Genomic DNA, 12349 nt, shown 5'->3' on the forward strand with positions numbered 1-12349 from the left:
TGAGCAGCTGCTTGGAGTCACAGGACTCTGTTTACATTCCAGGGATTCCATACTATTGGAAGTCTCACGGGAGAGGAGACGGGATGTGACGTTAGTGGTTTCCTATTTCCTTTGTTCCTTTGTTCAGTTGCTCTCTGCTCTCACAGAGAGAGGATGCATTTTACTTTGCTCTCCGCGTAGCTTAGAAATGAAGCATAGCATGTAGCCAAACCTCTCGTCTCTTTCCTGTGCTGGAAACTCTGCTGAAGAATGTGCCTGAGGCCTCATCAAAGGCTCAGGTCATTAAACACGTCGGGAGGCGATTCCAAAGACTCGGGGTAAGAAAATGAGCTTTATCAGCTTGGCCGAGCGGAGATCCCGACAGAACGCCCCCCCCCCTGTTCTCTTACAATGGCAATGGCGTCCAACTGAGAAGCACCGGAACAGAGTTCCGGGGAGTTCTTGATGGAAAAAAGCCCTGTTTATAGGCCAAGAAGAAGGAGGAATTTCAACATGTGCACCCTCTGCAACAATACCTATGGCCTAACAGTGGAGTGGGGACGCGGGTGGCACTGTGGGTTAAACCACAGAGCCTAGGACTTGCCGATCAGAAGGTCGGTGGTTCGAATCCCCGCAACGGGGTGAGCTCCCGTTGCTCAGTCCCAGCTCCTGCCCACCTAGCAGTTTGAAAGCACGTCAAAGTGCAAGTAGATAAATAGGTACCGCTCCGGCGGGAAGGTAAACGGCGTTTCCGTGCGCTGCTCTGGTTCACCAGAAGCGGCTTAGTCATGCTGGCCACATGACCCGGAAGCTGTACGCCGGCTCCCTCAGCCAATAAAGCGAGATGAGCACCGCAACCCCAGAGTCGGCCATGACTGGACCTAATGGTCAGGGGTCCCTTTACCTTTACCTAACAGTGGAGGGAGGCCCTAGCCATTGGTCATGCTGACTGGGGCTGATGGGCCACAGGTTCCCCATATGAGCATCTCCAACACCCAGCCAAAAACTTTGGTCTAGTTATTAATACCTCTGGAATCCTGCTATATGCTGTGTGCTGGCTCCAGGTTGACTCCTTTGCCCGCTGCCGTGGAAGGTGAAAACTCAGTTTTCTTACTGAAATCCTTAAAGGAATACGAGCTCTTATTCTGGCATGTTTTCCTTCTTCATAGCTTTCCCCCAGCTTGGCTTTTTCCTCATATTGTTTCTGAGATGAGGAAGCAAGTCCTGTCAGAAAGGTGAGCGTGTGAGTATCATGGCACAATACAAAGCAGTTGTATTGCTGTTGTTTTGTTTTCATCTTAATTTATAATGCCCAGAAGGCTTCTAACCAGTTTACAAAACATAAAAGAACCTGCACAACGTTGTTAAAATACAGAAAAAGACACCATAATTAAAACGCGCAATGAAACAAATCCATCAAACATTAAAATGTCAATTGTCATGATTAAAAGGTGCAATAAGACGGTACTATTAAAACGGGGTGCGCAGGGGGCGCTGTGGGTTAAACCACAGAGCCTAGGACTTGCCGATCAGAAGGTCAGCGGTTCAAATCCCCGTGACGGGGTGAGCTCCCGTTGTTCGGTCCCAGCTCCTGCCAACCTAGCAGTTCGAAAGCATGTCAAAGTGCAATTAGATAAATAGGTACCACTCCAGCAGGAAGGTAAACGGCGTTTCCGTGCACTGCTCTGGTTTGCCAGAAGTGGCTTAGTCATGCTGGCCACATGACCCGGAAACTGTACGCCGGCTCCCTTGGCCAGTAAAGCGAGATGAGCACCGCAACCCCAGAGTCGGCCACGACTGGCCCTAATGGCCATGGGTCCCTTTACCTTTACCTTTATTAAAACAGGAAAAAACTTTGACCTTCCTGATGTTACTATACTACAACCCCCACAAGAACCTTCTAGCAAAGGAAGATGGGAGTTGAAGTTCAGCAACATTGGGAGAACCAAGAGTTTCCCCACCTCTGCATTAAAACAACACAGCAATTAAAACAGCACTTAAAACAGGAGACTTGGGTCAGGAGATCAAGGGAATGTCTATGTAAAAAGTTGCATCTTCAAAAGCCAGCGGAATGCCAATGCAGATGGGGGCATCTCGTATTTCAGCAATGAATGAGGGCCGCTGCTTGAGAAGGACGCAACAGGCATGCGCCCTGCACCATTTTTGCGAGTCTCACAAAGTAGCGCTAGGCTCGCAGGGTGCAGTGAGCACACCCCTCAAAGCAGGGCGGTGTCAGCCACGTCGGCTGACTGGGCTCCCCACTGCACAGCCAGGCAGCGCAGCCCTGCTCAGCTCTAGTGGGCGGGGCTTGCTCCAGCAGCAAACCCCGCCCCCAGGTCTGCTGTGCGTGCCCTGGCGCATGCACACCCCGGGCACTAGCAAGGAACGCTCTGCCATTGCTCAGGCATAACTATTGTTGGGTTCCATGGGGCTTACTCCTAGGTAGGTATGCCTTAGGCAGTTTTCAACAGTTATTGTTATGTACTGAGTTGAATGGGATCCAGAATGCAGCAGCCTGACTGGTCCTAGAACAATAGGATCCCGAATGCAGCAGTCTGATTGGTCCTAGAACAACAGGATCCAGAATGCAGCAGTCTGATTGGTCCTAGAACAATAGGATTCAGAATGCAGCAGTCTGATTGATCCACAGGAGCCACCCAATCCAGCTCCAGGTAGAAGGGAATCCGCAACCTGATTGGCCTACAGGAGAATCCTGGAATTAGCCAATCACGCGGGGCCCATTGTGTAAATAATGTATATAAGGCAGATATTCTGGGGGAACTTCCATTCCTCCTCACCACTATGAGCTGAATAAAGAGCATGAAATCCACTCTCGACTCTGTGTATAGTTCAGTTATGTTTACATTTTTGGTTTTTTTTTGGGGGGGTGGTGGTTTCCCACTCTTTACTACTGAATCAGAACAAACATCCGCCAGGTGCTCCTCAGATGGACGTTTGCTCCAATTTAGCGCTAAAGAGCGGGAAAATGGTGGGGCAAACGGAAAACTGTTCGGAACTGTGTTTTCCAGACACAGGACAAGTGGAGGTACAGTGGACCCTCGGGTTATGTACCACTCTGGATACATAATCTTCGGGTTGCGAAAGCGGCAAACCCGGAAGTGTATTCTGGGTTTCGCCGCTTGCGCAGAAGCCCTCTATCACGCTGCACACATGCGCAGAAGTGGCACCTCTGGTTACTGATTTTTCAGGATGTGCACGGACCCCCGAAACAAATTAAATTCATAACCAGAGGGTCCACTGCATGGGTGAGCCTTAAGATTCCATCCAGATAATTTGCCCCAGGGCAGTAGAAATGTGCATTTGGTTTTAATTTTCCACTTTCTCCTCTGCATTAATAACATTCACACATACACACACTCAGCATGATGAGAGAGTGTTCCCGGAGAGAATTTTAAAAATGTGAAAACAGGACATCATGATCCCTGAGGCAGAAAATCTTAATGGTTTCCCTCGGTTAGCAGCGGAATACTAGGTAAAATCTACTGGGAAGTTTTCCCGAGCTGGCGTCGCTGAAATGAAGAGGAGCGAGAGGTGCAAAAACTGTGGAACGGCATCTTATTGGAATGGGATACAAAAGATGAAGAAATCAAAGAAGTTATGGTCAAGTGGGCGATAGATCTGGGGCATAACATAGAATATGAGAAATGGTCAAAATTATGGAATGAGGGAATAAAATTCACGGCAAGCGCTGCAATTAGAGAAAACTTAGAAAAGATGATATACAGATGGTATTTAACACCAGAAAAATTAAGTAGGATGTATAAGCCTGGAAACAAGGCCTGCTGGAAATGTAAAACAAAAGAAGGTAACTTTATACATATGTGGTGGACATGTGAGGAAACGAAAAAATTTTGGAATCAGATATACAATGAGTTAAAAAAAATATTCAGATACACATTCCCCAAAAAACCAGAGGCCTTTTTACTAGGGATTGTTGGAAAAGAAATACGGGAAAAAGATAAAACCTTATTTCAATATTCAACAGCAGTGGCCAGAATGTTAATTGCTCAAAATTGGAAAAGTACAAACCTACCAACGGTGAAGGACTGGCAACTGAAATTATATGATTTTATTGAATTGGCAAGAATGACGCAAAGAATCAGAAACCAAAAAAATACAAAGTTAAATGAAGATTGGAATAAGTTCATGGTCTATATTGAAGGTAATTTTAGTAACCTACCAACTATAGCAGGTCTGATATAAAACTTTCGATGTTTAAACTAAAAACCAATACCAGCAGTAAAAATGAGATTATTAAAAGTAGAAACCCGAAATCAGGAGGGAAGGAAGTGGATGTATGTTAACTGTTATATGTCTTTTTTTTGTACTTTTCTTTTTCTTTTTCTTTTTCACTTTTCTTTTTTCTTCTTTTTTAGTGCCTTTTTTGTTAACTCACTCAACTATTGTGTGAAATGAGTAGCTATATTTTTGTCTCCCCCCCTTAATTGTATTTGTTTTTCTTTGTATGTGTATGATGAAAGAAACATAATAAAAAGAATTATAAAAAAAAACTGTGGAACGGGAGAATCCGCGCAGCAGACCGTCTCCTGGTCTGCCCATCACCTGCAAACACCTGCCTGTCCTCCGCAACAACCAAACGCTGCCGCCTAAAATGGCCACAGAGACAACCTGTCTCTCTCAGAGCATGTTTGCCCTTTCCAATGCTACAAAATTCAGTGTGAGGGGGGCAGAAGAAGACATGGGCAGCACAACCTCACAGACGTCCGCTCAGAAAAAAGCACCATTGGGTTCAACAGGGTTTGCTCCCAAGTCCAGTCTATGTAAGATCACAGCCTTCTTTATTTCATGATTTATGACAATGGTCTCTCCTCCCTCTTTTCTTCTATGGTGGCACATATAAACATAAACATAAACATAAACATAAATATAAATATTCACTGTGCAGACATTACAATCAAACCATAAATATCTGCAGTGTGGAGAGCCAGTGTGGTGTAGTGGTTAAGAGCGGTAGTCTTGTAATCTGGGGAACCGGGTTCGTGTCTCCGCTCCTCCACATGCAGCTGCTGGGTGACCTTGGGCCAGTCACACTTCTTTGAAGTCTCTCAGCCCCACTCACCTCACAGAGTGTTTGTTGTGGGAGAGGAAGGGAAAGGAGAATGTGAGCCGCTTTGAGACTCCTGAAGGGGAGTGAAAGGCGGGATATCAAATCCAAACTCTTCTTCTTCTTCTGCATGCCACATTAATTTAATTTTCTTTCTTTCCTCTACTGTAACTCAGGCATCCCCAAACTCAGCCCCCCAGATGTTTCGGGACTACAATTCCCATCATCCCTGACCACTGGTCCTGTTCGCTAGGGATCTTGGGAGTTGTAGTCCCAAAATATCTGGAGGGCCGAATTTGGGGGTGCCTGCTGTAATTGATATAAGGAGAGGGGAATAAGAAAATACTAGTTGTGAGATGATAGATAGATAGTTGATAAGATGATAGATAGATAGATGATAGATATTCATTCATTTGCTACTGTACCTGGCTTATCCTGTTGTTCTTCGAATTCAGCCTGTAAGTATTGGTATGGCGAACAGAAAATATGCAGAAGATTATATTTCGGCGGAACAGCTGACAGATCCTGATTCTTTCTGTGATCTGGTGTGTCTTCCTCTAGCAACAGGGGGTCCCTGATATAGCCTGCAAAATGTATACATAGCATTCATATATCACTTGGGAAAAGACGGGAACAAAGGTAGATTCCTTATTCTGAGGCAACTCATTGGTCCATTTGCCATGGTCTCAGACAGCAATCTTCCCCAGCCCTTCCTGAGGACTCATCCATGGGCCCTATTTTTGTGTAAAACACATGTATCTTCAGCCTCAAACGCCACTTTTAACACAAACATGCAATTGGGGACATGTTTCTTAATCTTTCCCCTTATAATTGCACGGCGGTGGCGCTCCTGCTGCAGCCAATCTTGGAGCAGGCCGTGACCAGTTGAAGACCAGAGCTCTATTACCACTGTAAGTAAAGGTAAAGGGATCCCTGACCCCAGAGTTGTCCACGACTCAACCTAACAGTCAGGGGTCCCTTTACCTTTACCTTTACCTTTACACATGGCGTTACCCATAATCCACTGGTATCCTGTAGCTTGAGAAATAATGTCCTCCTGTTGGCTTGTTTTCTTGTTTCTTTTTTCTAAATAATTTTTATTGAATGGTTTTATGTTACCAATAACAATACAACCATACTACCACTAAATAAGAAGTAAAAATTACATACATCAATATTTAGTTTGTTATTTGTTATTTACCGTCTTATTTCCTCCCAAACTTTCCATACAAAAACACACATATGTGCAGACCCACACACCCACACACAAAATGATAGTAATGAAAGTAAATATTTGTCCCCTTTTATCTTACAAAATCTTTTCTTCAACTTTGACTTCCTGTCAAGTCCCTTTGCATATATTTGATCTTACAATCGAATGTACACAAAACAATAAACCTTTCTATATAAATTTTCCAATACATTCTGAAAACATAATAAATCCTTAATTGTTGTCCACCTCCTTTTAGTTCCTTTATCACTCGCATGCTAGCACAGAGTCAAAACTATTATTGTATTTTTGAACATATCTTCTATAACCAGCCCATTTTCCTGCAAATTTTTGCTTTGAGTTTCCTCTGGGTTAGCTAGTCAATTGAGCCATCTCCACCAATTCCTGCAATTTGATTTGCTAATCTGTTATTTTGGGAGCCTCATGATCTTTCCATCCCTTGGCCACAAGTATACGAGCCACTGCAGTTGCATACAAGAATACCTCTCTTATTTGTTTTCGAGTCATACTGACCTGCACACTGAAGCTTTCGTAAAATGTTCGGGTGCCAGGTCTGAGAGAGTTTGAGGAGGTACCTCTTGGGTGAATAACCTGGTCTCATCTGTCTGTCAGTCCGGATGTCTGGTTCAGTTAGGAAGTGAAGGTATGGCTGCCAAGTGACTCTGTTCTTATCCTTGCATAACCATAATATAGATGACAAGATGTTGAAAAGCTTAAAAATTGCAGCTGGGTAACATTGGCAATTGACTGCTGTTAATAAATTACTCCCCCCCCCCAATATCTTTGAAGGCATCTCTAGCTAGGAGAGCTGAAGGGGGAAGCAATGCAGACAAGATAAGCGAGACCCCCAAATTATTTAGAAAAATCCCCAGATTCTTTTGCACGATGACGGTAAAGAATCATGGCGTATTAGAAAGCAATCTTACATTATTCAGCGCAAACGTAGTATATATATTTTCTGTCCACCCCCACCCCCAGTTCTGAATGTTTTCAGCGTACTGAGACCTCCGGGTATAGGGCGGTGGGTGTGTGTGTGTGTGTGTGTGTGTGTGTGTGTGTGTGTGTGTGTGTATGAAATAAATATATATATATGAAATAAATAAAATAAATAAATAAATAAATACATAAGTCTGAATGGGAAACAGCCACCTTTGCAGGGTGCCTATTGGCTGGCACACTAAAATCAGCAACACACTTGTCTGCCAAACATAGCTGTCAACTTACAGATTTGAAAATAAGGGACCAGCAGCCTTGAAAATAAGGGATCAGCAGCCAAAATAAGGGATTTCCCCAGCACAGGTATGTTCAACTTCTGAGCCCCTCCGAGCCAAAGGCACAAAGCCCAGCCAGCAGCCAAACGAAGCCTCAAGCGGTGGTTCCCACAGCGCAGCAAAGGGGATGCAGCAAGGAAAACCACCATCACCTCTCTGCTGGGAAGCACTGAGCAAAGGCGAGTCCCCAGGCAACATGGCCAATTTGATTGGCACAAGGCATGCAAGCTCCACCCCCCAGTCATTCTTAGACTCCTTATTGGGTGAGCAACGCAGCCAAGAAACCCAGTTGGAGCCTCCCTCCTCCCTGGCTGGCAGGGAGGGAGGGAGAGGAGCTGCTTCCTTTGAAACCCGGGAAATTTATAAGGGACAGCAGCGAGACACGGCGCTGGGATAAGGGAGTTTCCCGCCAAATAAGGGATGGTTGACAGCTATGCTCCCAAAGCCCATGAGAAGTTTTCCAACTGTTATTAAAGTGCTTGCATTTTTTTAAAAATAGGACAGTGAATGAATTGAACATACATGCATATGAACATTTATATGCTACTTTACGTTTTTTTAAAGAGTAGGTAAAGGTAAAAAAGGTAAAAGGACCCCTGGACGGTTAAGTCCAGTCAAAGGTGACTATGGGATGCGGTGCTCATCTCGCTTTTCAGGCCAAGGGAGCCGGCGTTTGTCCACAGACAGCTTTCTGGGTCATGTGGCCAGCAGGGCTAAACCGCTTCTGGCACAATGGAACACCGTGATGGAAGCAAAAGTGCACGGAAACGCCGTTTACCTTCCAGCCACAGTGGTACCTATTTATCTACTCGTGCTGGTATGCTTTCAAATTGCTAGGTTGGCAGAAGCTGGGACAGAAGCTGGGAAGCTAAGGTTTGAGAACCATTCCACTGTGATGAAGGACTTCTATGAATACTTTTTAAATGTTACATCTATGGGATGTTAGATTGTTTTTGTATGCCACTACAGTGGCAAGACTGATAATAGCAAAAAACTGGAAATCCCAAGAAATATCAACAATAGAAGAATGGCAGATGAAGATGTTGGACTTTCTGAAGCTGGCCGACCTGACTGGAAGAATCCGCAATCAGAAGGAAGAGGAGACTAAAGAAGATTGGAAGAAATTTAAAGAATATTCGGCTAAATATTGTAATATAAGATAATGGAAGTTACTTGGAAGTAACAAATAGGCGGAGGATTACAATAACAACGGGTTGTAAAACAATAGGGATTAGAATTAATAAAAGAGAAGAAGATAGTAATTATATGGATTTAATTTTATTAGAATTAAGATTTTGGAGAACTGCTACAAGGAGATACAATGAAATTCAGATGGGGGGATTCGAGGAAGTAAGTTAACAATGAAAGTTAAATCAGTCACTGAAAGTAATAACTGTTTTTATGTTTTTTCTTTTTAGTATTGTGTTTTCCTTTTCTGTTTTTCTTATTATGTATGTTTTATATTATGTATGTTTTATATTTGTATTGTTATTTGTTTTTCGTTATAAATTTGGAAAAGCAAGAATTTTTTTTTTTGAAAAATAGATGTTACATCTATCTTCGCTCCGACTCACTCATGAGTAAAGATGAGACAACAAATTTTTACAATGGACTTCTAAGACTTCTTATTTTCTGTTTGGAAGTTGATGACTAACATTTACAATTTTGGGCAGTAAACAAGTTTATATTAAATAAAACTGAATTTTAACTTAAACCAGATGCTGGATCAAAGAATTGCGTGAATCATTTTGCTTCATTTTTTTTTTTAAATATTGCCATTCCAGGCTGAGTTTCAAACTAAGATTGAAAACAGTAAGGCTGTAAAAGTGCATGTGGGTCACACAGACCCTATTTTTCCTTGTGCACAGGAGCGCTTTCGACTGAACTGCACATCAATGTTTCCCACCCACACTAGTGTGTTGTTCTCTCCCATCGACTACTGTATTTTTCGCTCTATAAGACGCACCAGACCATAAGACGCACCTAGTTTTTGGAGGAGGAAAACAAGAAAAAAAATATATTCTGAATCCCAGGAGCCAGAACAGCAAGAGGGATCTGGCTTCTAGGATAGGCTCTGGCTGTTCTGGCTTCTGGGATAGCCGCATGAAGGCTCCCCCTGCCCGGAAGAGGCTAAGGCAGAAGCCACGGCAGGCACGTTGCTGAAGGGGCGCTGCACAGAGAGGGAGAGCTGTGCAGTGCCCCTTCAGCGAAGCGGAAGGAGGAACAGAAGGAGCGTTGTGTGTACTGGCAGATGTGTGAGAGGTGTAAGAAAAGAATGGGGTAGAATCATAGAATCATAGAATCATAGAATCATAGAGTTGGAAGAGACCACAAGGGCCATCGAATCCAACCCCCTGCCAAGCAGGAAACACCATCAGAGCACTCCTGACATATGGTTGTCAAGCCTCTGCTTAAAGACCTCCAAAGTAGGAGACTCCACCACACTCCTTGGCAGCAAATTCCACTGTCAAACAGCTCTTACTGTCAGGAAGTTCTTCCTAATGTTTAGGTGGAATCTTCTTTCTTGTAGTTTGGATCCATTGCTCCGTGTCCGCTTCTCTGGAGCAGCAGAAAACAACCTTTCTCCCTCCTCTATGTGACATCCTTTTATATATTTGAACATGGCTATCATATCACCCCTGAACCTCCTCTTCTCCAGGCTAAACATGCCCAGCTCCCTTAGCGGTTCCTCATAAGGCATCGTTTCCAGGCCTTTGACCATTTTGGTTGCCCTCCTCTGGACACGTTCCAGTTTGTCAGTGTCCTTCTTGAATTGTGGTGCCCAGAACTGGACACAGTACTCCAGATGAGGGATAGTTGGTGAGGGATAGTTGATTAAAATAGGGACATACTATTCAACAATACTAATACTAATAATAATTTCTATTTATACTGGGTCGTCCCAGCCACTCTGGGCAGCTTCCAACACATATAAAACATAACAAAACTATACAGGACTGCCTTCAGATGTCTTCTGAAGGTTGCACGGTTACTTATATCCTTGGCTCAGGGATCACATGGCATGGTTTATGTTCTATAATAGGGGAACCAGGAGTAGATAGGAGGCAGAAACTGGGTGTGAAGTATTCACGTTAATGGGGGTGAGCGCTGCATATTGTGTGTTAGTCATTAAGTGGTATATGTATGTATGAAATAAATTTTAAAATGAGAATAAACAAGGAAAATCCCTAAAGAAGAAGAAATGACTGCCTTCTCTTGGTGCATAAACATCTGCTTGCAACGTGATACAGTTAAATATCTTAAAAGTTTGAAAATAATTGCATTAAAAAGCAACTGCTGGAGCAAACATTTATTTTATTGATTTATTTGCCACATTCCATGTCTCAAGGAGCTCAAAGCAGCACATGTTGTTTGAGAGAACAGCCGCTGGTATTAAACTTGCTCTATTTTTGTATTTCTGCTCCGTTTGATTAAAAACACTTCAGTCTTCTGAAATATGTCAGCCTTCTGAAGGTAAGGATATGGTGGAATACAAACGGGAGAGGAGGAGAAATAAATAGCTTTAAAACGCAGCTGGAAAGGTGAACGGTGTTATCTGAAAACAGCAATTCATATGCCTCATTAATGGCAAAGAACTTTTGTTTGTCCTCTTTACCGTTTTGTAGCTGTCCTCCCACTTTCCAGCCAAAGCAAAACTTGAAATTTAGGGGAATTGATAAAGCTTAAATTGGTCTTGGTTTCTAACTGAGTCGAATGCCATTGTGTTGCATTATATTAGCATGTGCTGGTGCCTTGTTATGAAAACTATTGAAGTGCTTTGAGTAATCGCAGGCATGCTGAGACTTGTCCATTTTCTTTGGTACTGCAGCTAGTTACTCCATATATTCACCCTGTTCCCAGGTTCCAATTTACACACTTCTGCTCAAGGGGATTTGGGTAGACATTTCTAGTTTCACTAGACAGTCATACCTTGGATTCGGAACACCTTGGGAGTCGATCTTTTCGGCTCCCGAATGATCAAAAACCGGAAGTGAGTGTTCCGGTTTTTGAACATTCTTTCGGAAGCTGAACCATAGCTGTCAACTTACAGATTGGAAAATAAGGGACCAGCAGCCTCAAAAATAAAGAATTAGCAGCCAAAATTAGGGATTTTCAGAGCACAGGGATGTTCAACTTCTGAACCCCTCCGAGCCAAAGGCAGAAAGCCCAGCCAGCAGCCAAATGAAACCTCAAGCCGTGGTTCCCACAGTGCAGCAACCCGGCAAAGGGGATGCAGCAAGGAAAACCACCATCACCTCTCTGCTGAGAAGCACTGAGCAAAGGCGAGTCCCCAGGCAACGCGGCCGATTTGATTGGCACAAGGCATGCAAGCTCCACCCCCCAATCGTTCTTAGACTCCTTAATGGGTGAGGAACATAGCCAAGCAACCCAGTTGGAGCCTCCCTCCTCCCTGGCTGGCAGGGAGGGAGGGAGAGGAGCTGCTTGCTTTGAAACCTGGGAAATTTAAGGGACATCATCAATAAGGGACAGCAGTGGGACACGGCGCTGGGATAAGGGACTTTCCCGCCAAATAAGGGACAGTTGGCAGCTATGAGCTGAATGTCAGACGGGGAATGCCAATCAAAAGCCGCACTTTGGAAGTCAAACGGACTTCCGGAACGGATTCTGTTCAACTTCCGAGATACGCCTGTATATAGATTTCTCCCAGCAATGGTGATTAAAAGCAGAAGAAAAGAACATGAGGAAACAGACCAAAGACCCACCCAATGGCCAACCAGATGTCTACTGGGAACTCCACAAAGAGGAGGACTTGAGCACAAC

At 43.9% G+C, this 12349-nt stretch overlaps 1 protein-coding gene across 3 annotated transcripts in view; it reads right to left on the minus strand.

The window, feature by feature from the left end:
• The window catches only part of KIAA2012, a 244930-nt gene that overhangs the window by 226709 nt on the left and 5872 nt on the right, over positions 1-12349 (minus strand). For all 3 annotated transcript variants that reach the window (XR_014214370.1, XM_082242346.1, XM_082242345.1), the window contains exons 3-5: positions 6810-6969; positions 5491-5649; positions 1007-1203 (exon numbers count right to left, since the gene is read on the minus strand). Coding sequence is in view for 2 of the 3 variants with exons in the window: in XM_082242346.1 (XP_082098472.1) it covers positions 1007-1203; positions 5491-5649; positions 6810-6969 (516 nt within the window). In the remaining variant the exon portion in view is untranslated. The remainder of the gene's footprint in view (positions 1-1006; positions 1204-5490; positions 5650-6809; positions 6970-12349) is intronic.

The sequence above is a fragment of the Podarcis vaucheri genome, assembly GCF_965113315.1.
Source record: "Podarcis vaucheri genome assembly, contig: SUPER_1_unloc_1, whole genome shotgun sequence".
NCBI classification, from domain to species: Eukaryota; Metazoa; Chordata; class Lepidosauria; order Squamata; family Lacertidae; genus Podarcis; species Podarcis vaucheri.